Consider the following 13,911-nt stretch of genomic DNA (forward strand, 5'->3'; position numbering starts at 1 on the left):
ATCTACTTATATCTCTCAGTGTAAGCATGTTTTCAAGATTTTTATTCCCACTTGCTAGCTTTTCTCCAATGGCTTTCTTATTTTGCCAATAACCTTTCTCAAGTATGGACACCAGACGTCGGTATGTTTTTCTACAAATGTACACATAAAAGCTCTCTATTGCCTGCTTTCTCCTTCAAAACAGCTTCCGGGTTATACACAGAAATATCAAATTAACTATATAACATGCTCATATTTAGCTGGTTATCAGTCATCAGCATCCAAGCTCTTTATCAGTGCTTTTTAAGACACATCTTCTAGAGATTATGTACATTATTCACATTTTTTTATTTTTAAATATCTAACCTTGCATTTACATGTATTAAAACAAGCATTCATGTGAGCTGACTTTAAGGCAGTTAGCCAATGCAGTACTGAACTGACATTGTTAACTTAGATCTACCTGTAAGAAATGAAATGCCAATATACAATGAGAAAAATGGCATCTATTTAAAATGGTACATTCAGTGGACCATCATCACAGCCATTTACATCATGCCAATTTAAAATGAATAATGAAACATCAGAACATGTTAAGAAATTAATATTGCTGAAGTACCAGACATATTTCTTAACGTGTAGTATAATACAGTTTAACAGTTCTCAAGATTACAAAGTTCATGAACTGTTCAGACATATCAAAGCAAAGCAAATGACAAGCAACTTCTACTTAAGGAAACATAATGGTTTCAGGAATTTCTTACATAAGTAAAAGGTTCTAATTCACCTACCAGATATCAAGACTTTCATGACAAAGCTGTTACACTAACCTCTGCCCAAGCCTTTAGCACAGCCAGTATCTCCATAGTTGAGGTGCTCTCATTATATTGCTGACTTTGTGCTTCTTTCCCAGCCTGCACTTTGACCAAAGAGGATATGAGCAACTGGTGAACCCTTCGAAGGTCATTAATATCACTCACTACACCACTTGCTATCCAGGCACTGCATACCTAGTGTTGCAAAACAGAAATAATGAGAAATGAGAGCCAACCAATGGATACTGGTTTTTTTTTCATCTCTAAAATTATGAAAACCAGATTTAATTTCTACTGAGATACAGTTACTCTCAGTTAATCATCAACGTTAAATGACATTATGGTTTAGTATACAAAAGTAACGAAAGTCAAAACCATCAGAGCGATGTCATAAACAATAGCCAAAGGATCAACTGTGACTAGGTTTCCCAAAAGACTTTGAAGTGCATAAAATGGAGGTAACATGGGTGACATTTTCTGCGTATTGAGGATTTGAGGCTAGATGATTTATTTCCTGTTTCTTGTGTGGTGTATAAAGCAAAAAGAATATTTCGGAGGGTCTATTATCTAAGACTTTTGACTTTCAACACTTGCCTGACATGCTTTTGCTGTGACATCAGGAGGAGTTTCGGGAGCAAAGGCAGGCCTAAGTGCTGCTCCAACCTAAAAAGAAGATAACATCTAATACATAGTGAACAATTAACTAAATAATTACTTTTCATAAACAGGCTTTGTTGGTGTTTTCTTTAGTTTTCCTTTATAAAATATAGTTTCCTTTTCATTTTTCCACGGACTTTCAGTGAGGTTAAAGAGCAGGGAGACAGCTGCAGTCATACTTTTATTGTTTTGTTTTGTGTACACTGAAGACATGGTTCTCTTTGAGAGGGGTCTTCAAAGGCGATCCTATTTTTTGTATAGTCTAAAACTGAAACAGAAACTCTTCCTTCCTGAACTCTTGACTTGATGAGTAGCCCTCAAAAAACAAAACAATGTTCCAAACTGTGAAAGACTTGCAAAACATGCAATGAGTGACATTTCCTTACTCCAAAAGAATACAGATTTAAGGAAATAAACAGCTGCAATTGGTCAACTTTGCAAAGTCAAAAAATGGGAGAGCACAAACCCTTTTTGCCTAATAAAGAACACACAAACATACTTACCAGGTTGCAGAGACTTTACCTACTCTCACTGTTGAAAGCTATTTCACTAAAGGGCTAAAGAAAATTTCCTTTGCTGCTTTAGCCAATATCTGAAAACTCAGACTGAAGTCTGGTGCTCTTCAGGATTAAAGTACGAAGTGTAGCATGAGTACTACAAACACAAGTTTTTGAAAATCAGTGAAAAGGAGTTGTTTTTAATGACAATTTTAAGAACAATTAATGACAGTTTCTGAAAACTCTCTAAAGCTCAGACTTCATTTAAGGAACTTCCAAACAAGATTTCAGGAAACCACTACTTAAGTTTGGAAAAATCTGTATCCATCTATTTCTGGTTATTGTTACAGAAAAAAAAAGGACAAGAAAAAGACTAGATATTTAACTGCTTCACCTCTCTTCAACTACTATGAAATAGTTGATGAGAAGTTCTATGCATAGTATTAGCAGAAACACCTTAAGGGTAGTGAAGGTTAGAAGAAGTACTATTAGCTCTACTTGTGACGTGCTTGCTGGTTCCAGACAGCAAGGACAGATGGTATATTTTTCCCCTTGGAAGTTCCAGACTAGATCACGACATTTCTCCTTTCCCACAAAGAAGTGTCATTAGAATAGAATTCTAATGGCAAAAGCAAGATCAAAGAAGGTTAGGATGTCTTCAGTTTCAAGATCTCTCCATTTCTATGAGACAAAGTGATCTGACTAATTCAGTGCCTGCTAGACATTGAAGAATGGGAGCCAGATGAGTCTTAATACAGCTGCCTGTCATATTTAACACAAGTGCACCTGGAATACAAAATGCTCAGGACATCTTTTATTTAAGTTTCAATCAAGACTTAACTGAAACCAACCATGCTTTTACCTACCCCCTCTAGTTTATTTATTGACCAAGATCTTCTAATGTGAACTTCGGTGTGCAAAGGCTACTTTCTTCTAAGCAGAGTTTTAAATGGTAGTTGTTATTAATATTTCTTGGAATACTTCCAGACTTTGAAACCAATTATTTCTAAAAAACACCCCTTTGTTCTATTTTCTTTTTGCTTTATTCAAAAAGGAAAGAGGGAAAAATGCTGAAACTTGAAAAACTTCTTTGGGGCTAAAACATTATACGCCAACTGAAAAGATGTTTTCTAAGTAACTTAAGTACAAAGAAGTTAATAATAGTTTCAGTAACTAACTGAAACCCAGCTCTAGTGCTACGCACTGCAAAAAAAGCAAATTTCTTTTAGTGATAAACTGTAACTCTAAACTTTTATAAGTTATTAGCAGTGGTGCTTACATTGGCTTGATATTGCTCCAGAATTACATGACCTGGAAACTCCGGTTCTGGAACAGATGCAAACTTCCGAACAATAATTAGCAATGTTTGAAGCCCAGAAAGACGAAGTTGATCACTGTGATCTGTGGCAGCCATAAAAGCCATCCGGATCAAGTCAGCTAAATGCAATACCAAAAAGTCATCTGAAGAGAAAGCAGACATTGAAAAAGAAAATAGTTTTATTAAAATTAGATTTAGACAGAATATATTTTATAAGACAGCTCCCAACATTTTCAAAATATCTATTTAACATTTTACCTTAAAACATATCAAAGATCCACTTAAGGCAGCTTACACATACAACAATCTTACCTGAACATCTTACATTAGCTAATCTAGACTCCTGTCCATTTCAATGTAACCAAAAAAGTACTTAGCATAAAGAATAAATATCTTCATGTATGAGGCAGATTTTCTAAAAAAGAGTTTCCCACAAAATGCCTCCACACAAACATAGAGAGGTACTGAAAATTTGCACTGTGTTTCTACTAATAATCATGCAAATTATAGAAAGAAAAAAAAGTGGCATTTTTTTAGTCATACTCCCAGATACCAAACTGTGATGTCGTAGGCTGGTGCCAACTATCACTTCTGACTGCCAATGCTTATGCAGAAACAATGGCCTCCTACACATATGCCATGGTACTATAACCAGGAAAGCGAGGGTAAATGCTGCAGTGATATGCCAATATTTTGGAACATGAAAATTGCTCTACAACTTAATAAATATAGGCTTCTAATCAGAGTAATTAAAGGTTTCAACAATTACAAACACCAAATTTCTGATTAAGATGCAAACAGCTAACACTTATTTTAAGCATACTTTGCATTCTGTGAAACTCTTTCAGGGCTTAACACATACCTCTTGAATCACGTTGTTTTCCTTCCTGAGCCAAAGTTACGTCAAAATGTGCGCTGCCTGCATTTTCACACTGGCTTATAATTTTACAAACACACTCTGCAGCAAAAACTCTGGTAGACCATCGTGGATTACTGAAAGGATGGAACCTCTCATCACTGTCAGATGTTAATACAGATGCATCATCTCCTTTGGCGTTTTCCTCTTCTTGAGTGGTATCTATTGAAGCTACTGTGTTGAAATCTGTATTTAGGACACACGGGAGAAAAGAAGAAATATCATATTCTTTCCTACTGTAACTTGAAACTACAGAAGGTCTCATAAAGTAATCTCTCCAAAGTCCATCTCTAGCTTCCAACTCATTATGACTCTCTTCAACCTTGGTGTCCTACAGTAAATGATAGAATTAAAAACAAATGCAACAGAACTGTCTGCATTTGGTTGATATTACTTGCTGGAAGACAAGATCAATACAACGAAAGTAAACAAAGAACTGCAGTGAAAGAAGTCAAAGAACAAAAAAAATGAAAGTAAGTGTGACACATTAGAAGCTAGTACCTTTCCAAATAAAAAAATCTAAATCCAAGAAGTTTTCCTCTCGTACTGCAAGTAAAAGAAAATAATCCTACCCTCCCACCCCAATAATCAGTATAGTAATTAATTTTATCTGCTCAGGAGTTTCTTATGATATAGTAGGTCTGCATCTTTCCTATTATTAATTGAAGAGAGGGTCTGGTTATTTTCTTTGTAGGTAATTGCACAAGACCCACAAGTTCAAATGTATTCTGAATTTCCTTTTCTGATATGGAAATAAGTTAACATTAGAACCATAAATCAACAAGAACATGAACAGGCAACACATACTAAAATGTTTACAAAAGCGTGTTCAAAGCGAAAAGGCAATTAGAAGGGAGAAAGTCATGTTCCTTCTGAAAGGACTAAGTTACAGGTCCAATGTTTCAATACGAAGTACAATGATACACTTCAGAAATGTCAGACATTGAAGAAACAAGAATACTTTCCCTCAGGACACACTGCACTGCTGCAGCCCTTGTTTTCATTGTGTTCTCAACTAGAGTGTATTAGGACTTACCAGCTGAGGCAGCAAGAATATCCTTACAAAGCTTCAGCCAGAAAGAGAGCTTTTCAACTGCCATTGAAGTAAGCATGTGAGTCAGAGTCTCTTTGATATCTTGGCACAGTCTTTGATCCAATTCTTTGTCCAGCAGGCCCAGCAATGCCCCCTCCAGGCCTATTTCTCTGATGTTAACATCTGCTAAGAACAAAGCCTGTGAGCTGAATGCTGTTCACCACAAACTCCTGTAATGACCATAGAAACCCCTCTGAAGGTTGCACACATAGCATCCTCTGCACAAGTATCTAGCCCTGAAATACTTCAGAAATAATAGTATTAATTACTTTAATACCATATCTAGGTCATCTGAGTATAAAACAAACTTTGAACTTTTACAGAAACATACTAACAACAGGAAAAATAAAATCAAATCCTACTTTGAATTTCACAGCATTACCACCACCATGGCATCTGAGCTCCCAAAAAAAATTATCTTGGGCCATCTGATTCTTCACACTGACTCATATAAGGTAATTCTAAACCAACTTTCAAACTAGAAAGGGAAGTTAAAATTATTCTCCAAAGCAGCTCAAAACCAGACACATAGAAAAAAATTGTTAAATGAATATGACCAATTTTATTTTGCCCAATATTACCAACTTTAAAAAGCAGTATTTTTACAAAATGGCTATAATCTATCTTTTCTGAAAATTCCCAAATGAGCTTGAACTGAAATCCAAAGTGAAATCATTTATTACCCCGATCCCCTCACAGGAAGACACATGAGGATGAACTACTGATCATTCTCAGGCCTTTTAGCAAAAACCTCAAACCCTTAGGAAGTTAAAAATTCAGGGATCCTAGCTGATCATTAACTAGTTCTCCAAAGAGCTCAATAGAAACTTTTTCAACAGGCCTGATACACCTCCCTCAATGACAGATTTTTAATTTAAGAAGAGATTTATGTGGGAAAATAAAATTATGAATATGCATGTAAAATGCAGGACTATGAAGAAGTTAGTGGCTAGATACAGAAAAGCTTAGGTTTCTCTGGATCTTCAGTTGTATCTTCTCATTTAGTGACCCTTACTATCTACAGTATATGAAAAGCAATAGTATCTTCATTGTATCACTAAGAAAGGGTTTGGATGCTTCCATAATTTGGTACTATATAGAGCAGAAGCAGAAAACTTTTTTGAGTTAAAGATTTCCAGAATGTAGCAAAGTTTTCACACCCACAGCAGAGTGTGTTTAAAATTCACTATAAATATGTCAGGCTCTTGGATCTCAAAACTTTAATACATTACCTGGAGTAAAATCTTCTCTGCTCTCTTTAACCAATGCAACAGCATATTCTGATACCTCAGCAGCTTCTCTTTGCACAAGCTGACGTAAGCAAGCTACCACTGCACGTCTCAATAATAAGTATGAGCTACAGAGATTCACCTGGAACATGCAAAAAAGAAATATGGCTAATAAACCTTTATATAATAGCAATACCTCAGTAAGGCAGGTATTTTCTGAACAATTGCAGGTATGACAAATCTGTGAAGTCAGGGGGTCAGTAAGCAGGTAATTGATGCTGTCTTGCTAGGCTAACATATCAGTACTTCTAACATTTTCTCTCCAAGGGTAACTTATAAGGCTGATCTGGGGCCAAATCCATCTCCCCCAGTTCCCACAGGTATCGATAAAAAGACCCCCATTAACTTCACTGACAGCTGAATTGTGGTCTCATTGAATAATTAACTCTATTCCTTGACTACAGGGTACATATAATGGGATTGAAAACTCAGTTCAAGAGAAAATTAGGCAAACTATCCTCAGATGTAACTAGAGAAATGCCAATGTAACCAAGGGTGAGACAGTCAATGAGGCTTTAGTAAATCTCCATGCATGGAAGGAAGTTTTCAAGAAAGGGCAAAGAACACTACTGCAATTTCATCACAAAAAAAAAAAAAAATATTATATACTCAGATTACATTAAATTACATTTTAGAGAAGGTGAAAAAAAAGGTGAGGGTTACTGGTGAATGTATCATGCTGAGACAAGTCAGCTCTCCTGAGCAGTTTCTAGCAAAAAAAGTTTATAGAATCACCATATTTTAACACCACCAGGCCAGTGTTTGGTTTTTATATTGAAAACATAACAGCATAACAGATTCATTATTACAGGAACAAGGAAAAACACTTAAAAAAACCAAACCAAACCGAAGATATAACCTCTTTTTGTTACAGTGGAGCTTTCTGATTATTATACGCTTGCTTTCAGTTTTAAGAACATTCTGAAGAGGATCCCAAAGATAAAATGAACCAGTGCCATGACCAGGCAAGATGGCTACACCAATACTTATGCAGCTTCTTTTAAATTAGGCTTAGGCTATCATCAAAAAAGTTACTCTCTACAAATAAGCAATTCTGTACCCTCAGCTGTCACCATCCTTAAACCAGACAGAGCTGAGTGTCTGCAGCAAGGAAATCTTGCAGTAAGGTCACGCTCCTCATTTGTCAGCAACAGGTCAAGACATGTTAGTCAAAATGACTAGTACACATTAGTTCACATACAGGTTGAAAAGAACAAGTGCAGGACAAAAAGATTAAGTGATACAGAATTTCAGCTTTGTTAAATTCACAAAACTAAGCTTTGTCTTCTGAATTTCTATGCATGCACATGAATCTACAATAGTCAGAATGACACATTTAATACACACAAAGATACATTCTTTGCATAATTCTTCTAAAAGAAAAGAAACCTAACTCAATATGTATGTCAGCAAAATACTTTAATTTAAACTTTAGGAAAAAACAAGTGAGGCATTTAATGCAACATTTATGCAAGCAGGGTAGGCATTCTACTGCAAGTTGAACATGCATAAATTGCATGCTTGTTTTTAATAGGGAAAAACCAGAGGATCCAATTAAGACTACTGAATAATGCAAGATGCACATTTGTCATCTCTCTCATTCTTCCACATTCTAAGCAGGGGACAGGACTAAATTACAGACACAAAGTGCAAGCATGACATACAAACTTAAATGAACAAACAGTTCCCTTTCTGTGCTTAACATGTTAAAAAACAAAATTATGCCTCACTAAGCACACAAATGAACTGCATGTCTACCATCCGCAGAAAGTTAGGAAGAGTCACTTGACATGCTAAAAGAAATTACATTAAAATGGTTAAAAGGAAAAGATAAAAGATGAAATAAAAAACACCACTGCAAACTGCTAGAGTTTAGGATTAACAAGGCACAAGGACCTACCAACACAGAATTATCCAACAAGATTTCCTGCACAAAAACAAATGACAAACTAGTCATGACAAAACCAAAATATAGATATCACAGTGATACCAACCACACATGGAGATCATTACATGTAAATTCAGCATATATTAAAATGCAGAATCTTATCTCAAACATACCAAAATCTTGATTTGCTTAGTTCATTTATCTTATATTGAATGTTGAACATACTTAAATTGCAAGCCAGCTGCCCCTAAAATTAGTACTTAACAGTACCAAGACAACAGTGCGCCATAGTTACTGACATCGTATACTTATTGTATTTCAAAATATCTTTAATGTTTTGCAGCCGAAAACTGATGTTTGCTATATCACGAGTTTACACAGATAAACTTTTTAGAAGTATGTGCTCACATAAATTGGCTTCAGAGCTAACGTTAGACAGGATTAAAGGCATATTATTTCTATTCCACTGGAGCCAAGAATTTAACTGACAGGATAAGCAATACTGTTAGATGCACAGCCCCATGAAAAGAGTTCCAATTGACAAACAAGGAATACTTTCAGAAGCTGAAGAAGGGAAGCTAGATAATGACAGGCACATGTACACAGTTAAAAAAAAAAAAAAAGAGCCAGTGAAGCTGCGTATCCACGGCCCGAGTTGTGTTTTGTTACTGCCAGCACAGTCACAAATGGAACAGCCTAAATACTCATGCTCCAGGGGGTGGGCAGGCAGGTGGAGCAGGCAGCCTGCAGCTGCTCACAGAGGTTGTGTTGGCATGCCCAATGCCACATTTATTTTAAAAAGAAAAGAAAAAGAAAATGTCTGTTGCAGAATTTTAAAAAGGCAAGTTTGAAGACACAGAAATTTTCTGGAAACCCTGGGGGAAAAGGGTAGAGAGGGAAGTTTGTTCAAATGTCACTAAAAAAAATTATTTGCACATTTGTTTTCAATATTTTATGAGTGAGAATTCATGTTTCTATGGACAGAAGGGGAGAAGATCGCTTATCTGACCACAGATTCTTTGCCTTGCCTGTTTTTCTGCCTTAAATAAAGAATGCAGTGGTGAATATCCAAAGTATCTAGCACTCAGCTTTTATACTCTAGTTCCCTTTAAGACTTCAAAACACATTGCAAAGGAGGACAGTCACATCTTTTTCTCCACTTGCAGAAAGTTAAACTCATGGATTACGACTTGCTGAGGGTCACCTCACAAGCCAACAACAGAGTCAAGAGCAGATTTCAGGTCCAGTCCAACAGTTTATTCTGCTTCCCTAGTAAGATGATGATTTAGCAGGTGGAAACTACATTGATGGATGTATGGAGAATTTACAAATGCAGAATTCTGCCTGTGCAATGATCTTCTCACAGACCTGCAAAGCACACACTTAAACCTTCTTTGTTTATGACGCTCTTGAGAGAAATATTGTCATTCACCAAATTGTCAGCATCAGCAACATTGGCCATAGTTTTGTAACAAGTTCACGAGAATAAGAAAAGTTCATTGCGTAAGGTGGAACCCTCTGTGTGAATCTCACAGTAATTTCCGGGGTTGAGGTGAACACACACATCTGTACAAGTGCACGAACACACACACCCAAGTCATGGACCATGCTTCGTCTCAATTGAGTAATTTAATTATTATTATAAAGTACTGTGTGAAGTACTTTGAGACAACTTGTAAAAACAATAAAAATCAATAATATTGTATAGACAAGACAACTTTATAATGGCATCCTTTTTATTAGTAGGTAGTTGCTCTTAGTTAGAGAGGTCATACTGTGCATGGGAGCAGACTGCACATGGACTTACATATGATCCCAAATCCTAATACATCCTCTGAGTAAGACAGTGTCTTATATATATGAGTTGTTCTGATTTTATCAACGTAAGAAAAACTGTGTTTTACTCAGAGAAAATAAAATCATAACTGGTACATGTTAAAAGAAAGAACACGTCAGGTGAGTTCCAGTTCTTCTGCTACTATTATATCCCTGCCTAACACAATGTGAGGCTAAATTTTTTTTTTTTTTTTTTTTCCTGGCTCCCACAATCATGTTTCCAGTTAAACTGAATAAAGATAAATAGAAGGAATCCAAACTTTATACAAAATCAATATATGGTTACTATTGGTATACTAGAGCTACCCAGGGGAAGATGTGAATAAGAACTGTGTTAAGAAAGACGAGAGATTAAAAGAAACCCACCATACTTTATTGTCTAGGTTTTTTCTATTTCTCTCTCATTTACAGAGGGACTAGGCAGCCTTACGTAAAAAAAAAACCAAACACCAACCAAGCAACAAAACGCCCTAGCCAGTCCTTGAAAACCCATGAAGGCTAATAACTAACAGAAAATTATTTATTGTTTCTGCTTTCTTCATAGAACTAAGTACTTGGGAACACCAGCTACTCAAAGACAGAGACTTTTGGGGAAAAAACAAACAGACAAAATCACAGCAAACAAACACCCCCCCTGCCACTTCATCAAATGGGGCTGAAGAAGAGTTTTGGCTATTTTTTCCAAAGACCTAGCTTGACTATTACTTATGAAAGTGTCAGAAATTTTTATAGTGACTGCCAAGAAGTCAGTACACTGAAGCACCCGTGCTGCAGAAATTACAAATTACATGATGAAAAAAAATCCAAACAAAACAATTCTCAGCCATTAGTACATGCTTTTTTTTTTTTTTTTAAATCAGTCCTTCACCTAAGACATCAAAAGCAGCAGAGGAAAAACACTGGCCAACATCAAATAGTTGGTACAATTCCAGCCTAAAACTGAAATGGATGTTATATCCTGCCAGACAACTGGCCTTAATAAGAGTAGCAGAATGTGCTTGCAAGCAGTTCAGAAGGCCAAGATTTCTACGGAATGTGCTCATCTTGTAAAGGGGAAACAGAAACTGAAGAAAAAACTGAAAACATAAAGAATACTTGCCTGTAGGAAGATATGAAACACCTCACCCCTACATAAGGATCAGTTTATCTGGTTAAAGAAGCATCTGCATTTTTTAAGTGTTTCTGAACAAAACATTTTAAAATATAAAGATACACACTAGTAAAAGTGTACTCACACACAGGCAGCTGACAAGGCTAGACAAGTTGACATGTCGAGGAGCAAACATGTGAAGCTGCTGAAGGCAAGAGATGGCTTGAGCCTGAACCAGGCAGTCGGGATGATCCTGCATCACTGCGCAGCCTAGGAGACAGGAGGTTCTTAAGGCTGAAACTGTCGCACTGCTGCCTATATTCAGAACAGAAAAAGGGTTTAGGTTTTCGGTTTTAAAATATCAATTTTTTTATTTTTTAAAACTTGATAACCTTTTTCCCAAGCCACCCCTAACTGTCATTCTCTTGAAGGATGCTTTCTGTAACTGTGTTATACTCTGATATCAATGAGTAACCATCACATTGCTCTGTGAAAATTTCAGTGTCCAGGTATCCAAAGTTGATTTAGATACAAATTTTAAATGTCTGTGTCATAACTAAGACATAGACTGGCTCTCAACTCTCAATATGAATACAGTATGTTTTCATGCTAAATGTAAGACTTTTCAGCCAAAGGTAAGGCTTGGAGAACCAGTTCAAATGAAGGAAAAGATGTCAAAAAGAGACACTACTTTTTAAAAACTAGGAGTCATGTCATCTTCATAGCATAAGTTCATGGCCTGTGAAATACTGTCTTACAATGATGAAAAATACTTAGCACGCAGTTCCTTGTTGATAAAATTTGAATTACACATTCATATAACATTTAGCAATTTTGTTGCTAAGCTAAACAAAGCTGACGCTGTTGTTTATAGCCTACCTTGCAACTCAGGGCCCAACGTGGTAATAAGTGCATTTAAACAGCGACCAAGGCTTTGGTGAACTTCTGCGTAAGCAGGAGGCACAGTCAACAACAACATCAGAACAAGAGATAAAGTAGGTTCCACATGCACATGATACAAGGGACCAGCTAAATCTACTATCAGTGACAGAGAATGTAGTGCCCATGCCTGTAAAAGAAAATAAGCAGTCAGGTAATGTCTACATGATAGAACAAACATAAGATCTTTTTAGAATTTGATAGTTGAAGTGAAATTCAGTAATTAAGTGTAATGAAAATTGCACTTTTAGGCTCCAAAGGGACAAATGGAGAGGTTACAGAAAGAAACTTTAAGAACCTGATGCTTTATAAGCCATTTTGAATATTTTATGAGGAATTCTATGTTCTGCAATGAAAGAATTATTTTAAATTGGTCATTGTTAATAAAAAAAAAAAAATCAACCTAATAGTAAATAAATTTAATAGTGATTATTCCTCAAATACCTCATACTCTTTGCAAAATTTCTTAGTTCCACGTGCAAGAACAAAAGATTTATGAAAAAAATACTACAAAGTTGCTGAAACAACATATTGTTTTAGTCTCCATTATTTGCACCAATAGCCGCATCTGTTTCATGTCAACCTACAGTTCTTCTCTGTGTAAAGACATTGTAGATAAAGCTTAAAAAACTATTTAAGCAAGATTTAGACAATTACATGGAATACACTCAATGTCTCTTAAAGCTATTCTGATAGCTAATAGAGAAATAATTTGAACTAGTCTTCAAAACATCTTGTCTTATCCAAGGCCTTAGTGACCAAGTTCTACAGCATTCAGGCTACAAATCCCTGTTATTTAATACATAACCCTTCAACAAGAAATACTGTGAGGTAAACTTTGTAGCAGACAGACACAAACAAAAAAACTAGCTACTATCTAGTCGAGGTGAATGTGAAATTAGTCAATTCCTAAAACATCAGGTATTCCTTTTGAAACCAGCATATCAGCCTTAACAACCGCATTGAGAGTTAAATAAGAACCTCCCACATGTCATCATAGATCTTGCTTGAGGGTGGATTTCAGTAGGGGCTGTAATTTTTATTGCCTTTGTCCTCCACCCATCACCTATGAGGTACATCTAAGAGGCCGTGAAGTGTTATTCTTACAAGAAAAAACTTAATACTCCAGACCATAAATCAGTTCATGTGTAACATAACATTTTTAGATAAGTGACAAGTACCTGTACATCAGGAGAAGTGTTGTCCTGAGATAAAGTATAAAGGATTCCAACACATGCATTCAAGTGCTGAGTAGAACCTATTCCTCCTAGGTACCTATACAGACATCCCAGAGCCAAAGAATGACCTGTTCTTGACACCACATCCCTAGCAGATTTCAGCCTATTAATTACAAGGAAAGAAAGCTATTAGTGTAATGACCAAGACTGATACCATTTAATAAGCACATGTACAAATGGCATTTATACTACATAAACACAAAAATAGTTTATTAGACATCGATATTTTGCCAAAATTCTAAGTTAATTTATCTGCTCTTATCTGAAGGAAATACCAAAAATATTTTAGATATATGTAAATGCTGCTGCTAGAACAGCAGCCCGTTTAATTTATCTGAAAGTCCACATGCTTACTT

The 13,911-nt window shown here is 35.9% G+C and overlaps 1 protein-coding gene across 10 annotated transcripts in view; it reads right to left on the reverse strand.

Moving 5' to 3' along the window:
* Positions 1-13,911, reverse strand: part of HEATR5A (HEAT repeat containing 5A) — a 66,797-nt gene that overhangs the window by 12,989 nt on the left and 39,897 nt on the right. For 6 of the 10 annotated variants that reach the window (XM_065838787.2, XM_065838783.2, XM_071809380.1 and 3 more), the window contains 10 exons: positions 13,499-13,658; positions 12,258-12,447; positions 11,524-11,693; positions 8,465-8,491; positions 6,508-6,646; positions 5,219-5,401; positions 4,129-4,368; positions 3,228-3,409; positions 1,389-1,457; positions 810-989 (listed from right to left, as the gene is read on the reverse strand). In XM_065838787.2, coding sequence (XP_065694859.1) covers positions 810-989; positions 1,389-1,457; positions 3,228-3,409; positions 4,129-4,368; positions 5,219-5,401; positions 6,508-6,646; positions 8,465-8,491; positions 11,524-11,693; positions 12,258-12,447; positions 13,499-13,658 — 1,540 coding nt within the window. The remainder of the gene's footprint in view (positions 1-809; positions 990-1,388; positions 1,458-3,227; positions 3,410-4,128; positions 4,369-5,218; positions 5,402-6,507; positions 6,647-8,464; positions 8,492-11,523; positions 11,694-12,257; positions 12,448-13,498; positions 13,659-13,911) is intronic. The other 4 variants (XM_065838791.2, XM_065838788.2, XM_065838786.2 and 1 more) reach the window with 3 other exon arrangements.

This window comes from Patagioenas fasciata, chromosome 5, assembly GCF_037038585.1.
Source record: "Patagioenas fasciata isolate bPatFas1 chromosome 5, bPatFas1.hap1, whole genome shotgun sequence".
Classification (NCBI taxonomy): Eukaryota; Metazoa; Chordata; class Aves; order Columbiformes; family Columbidae; genus Patagioenas; species Patagioenas fasciata.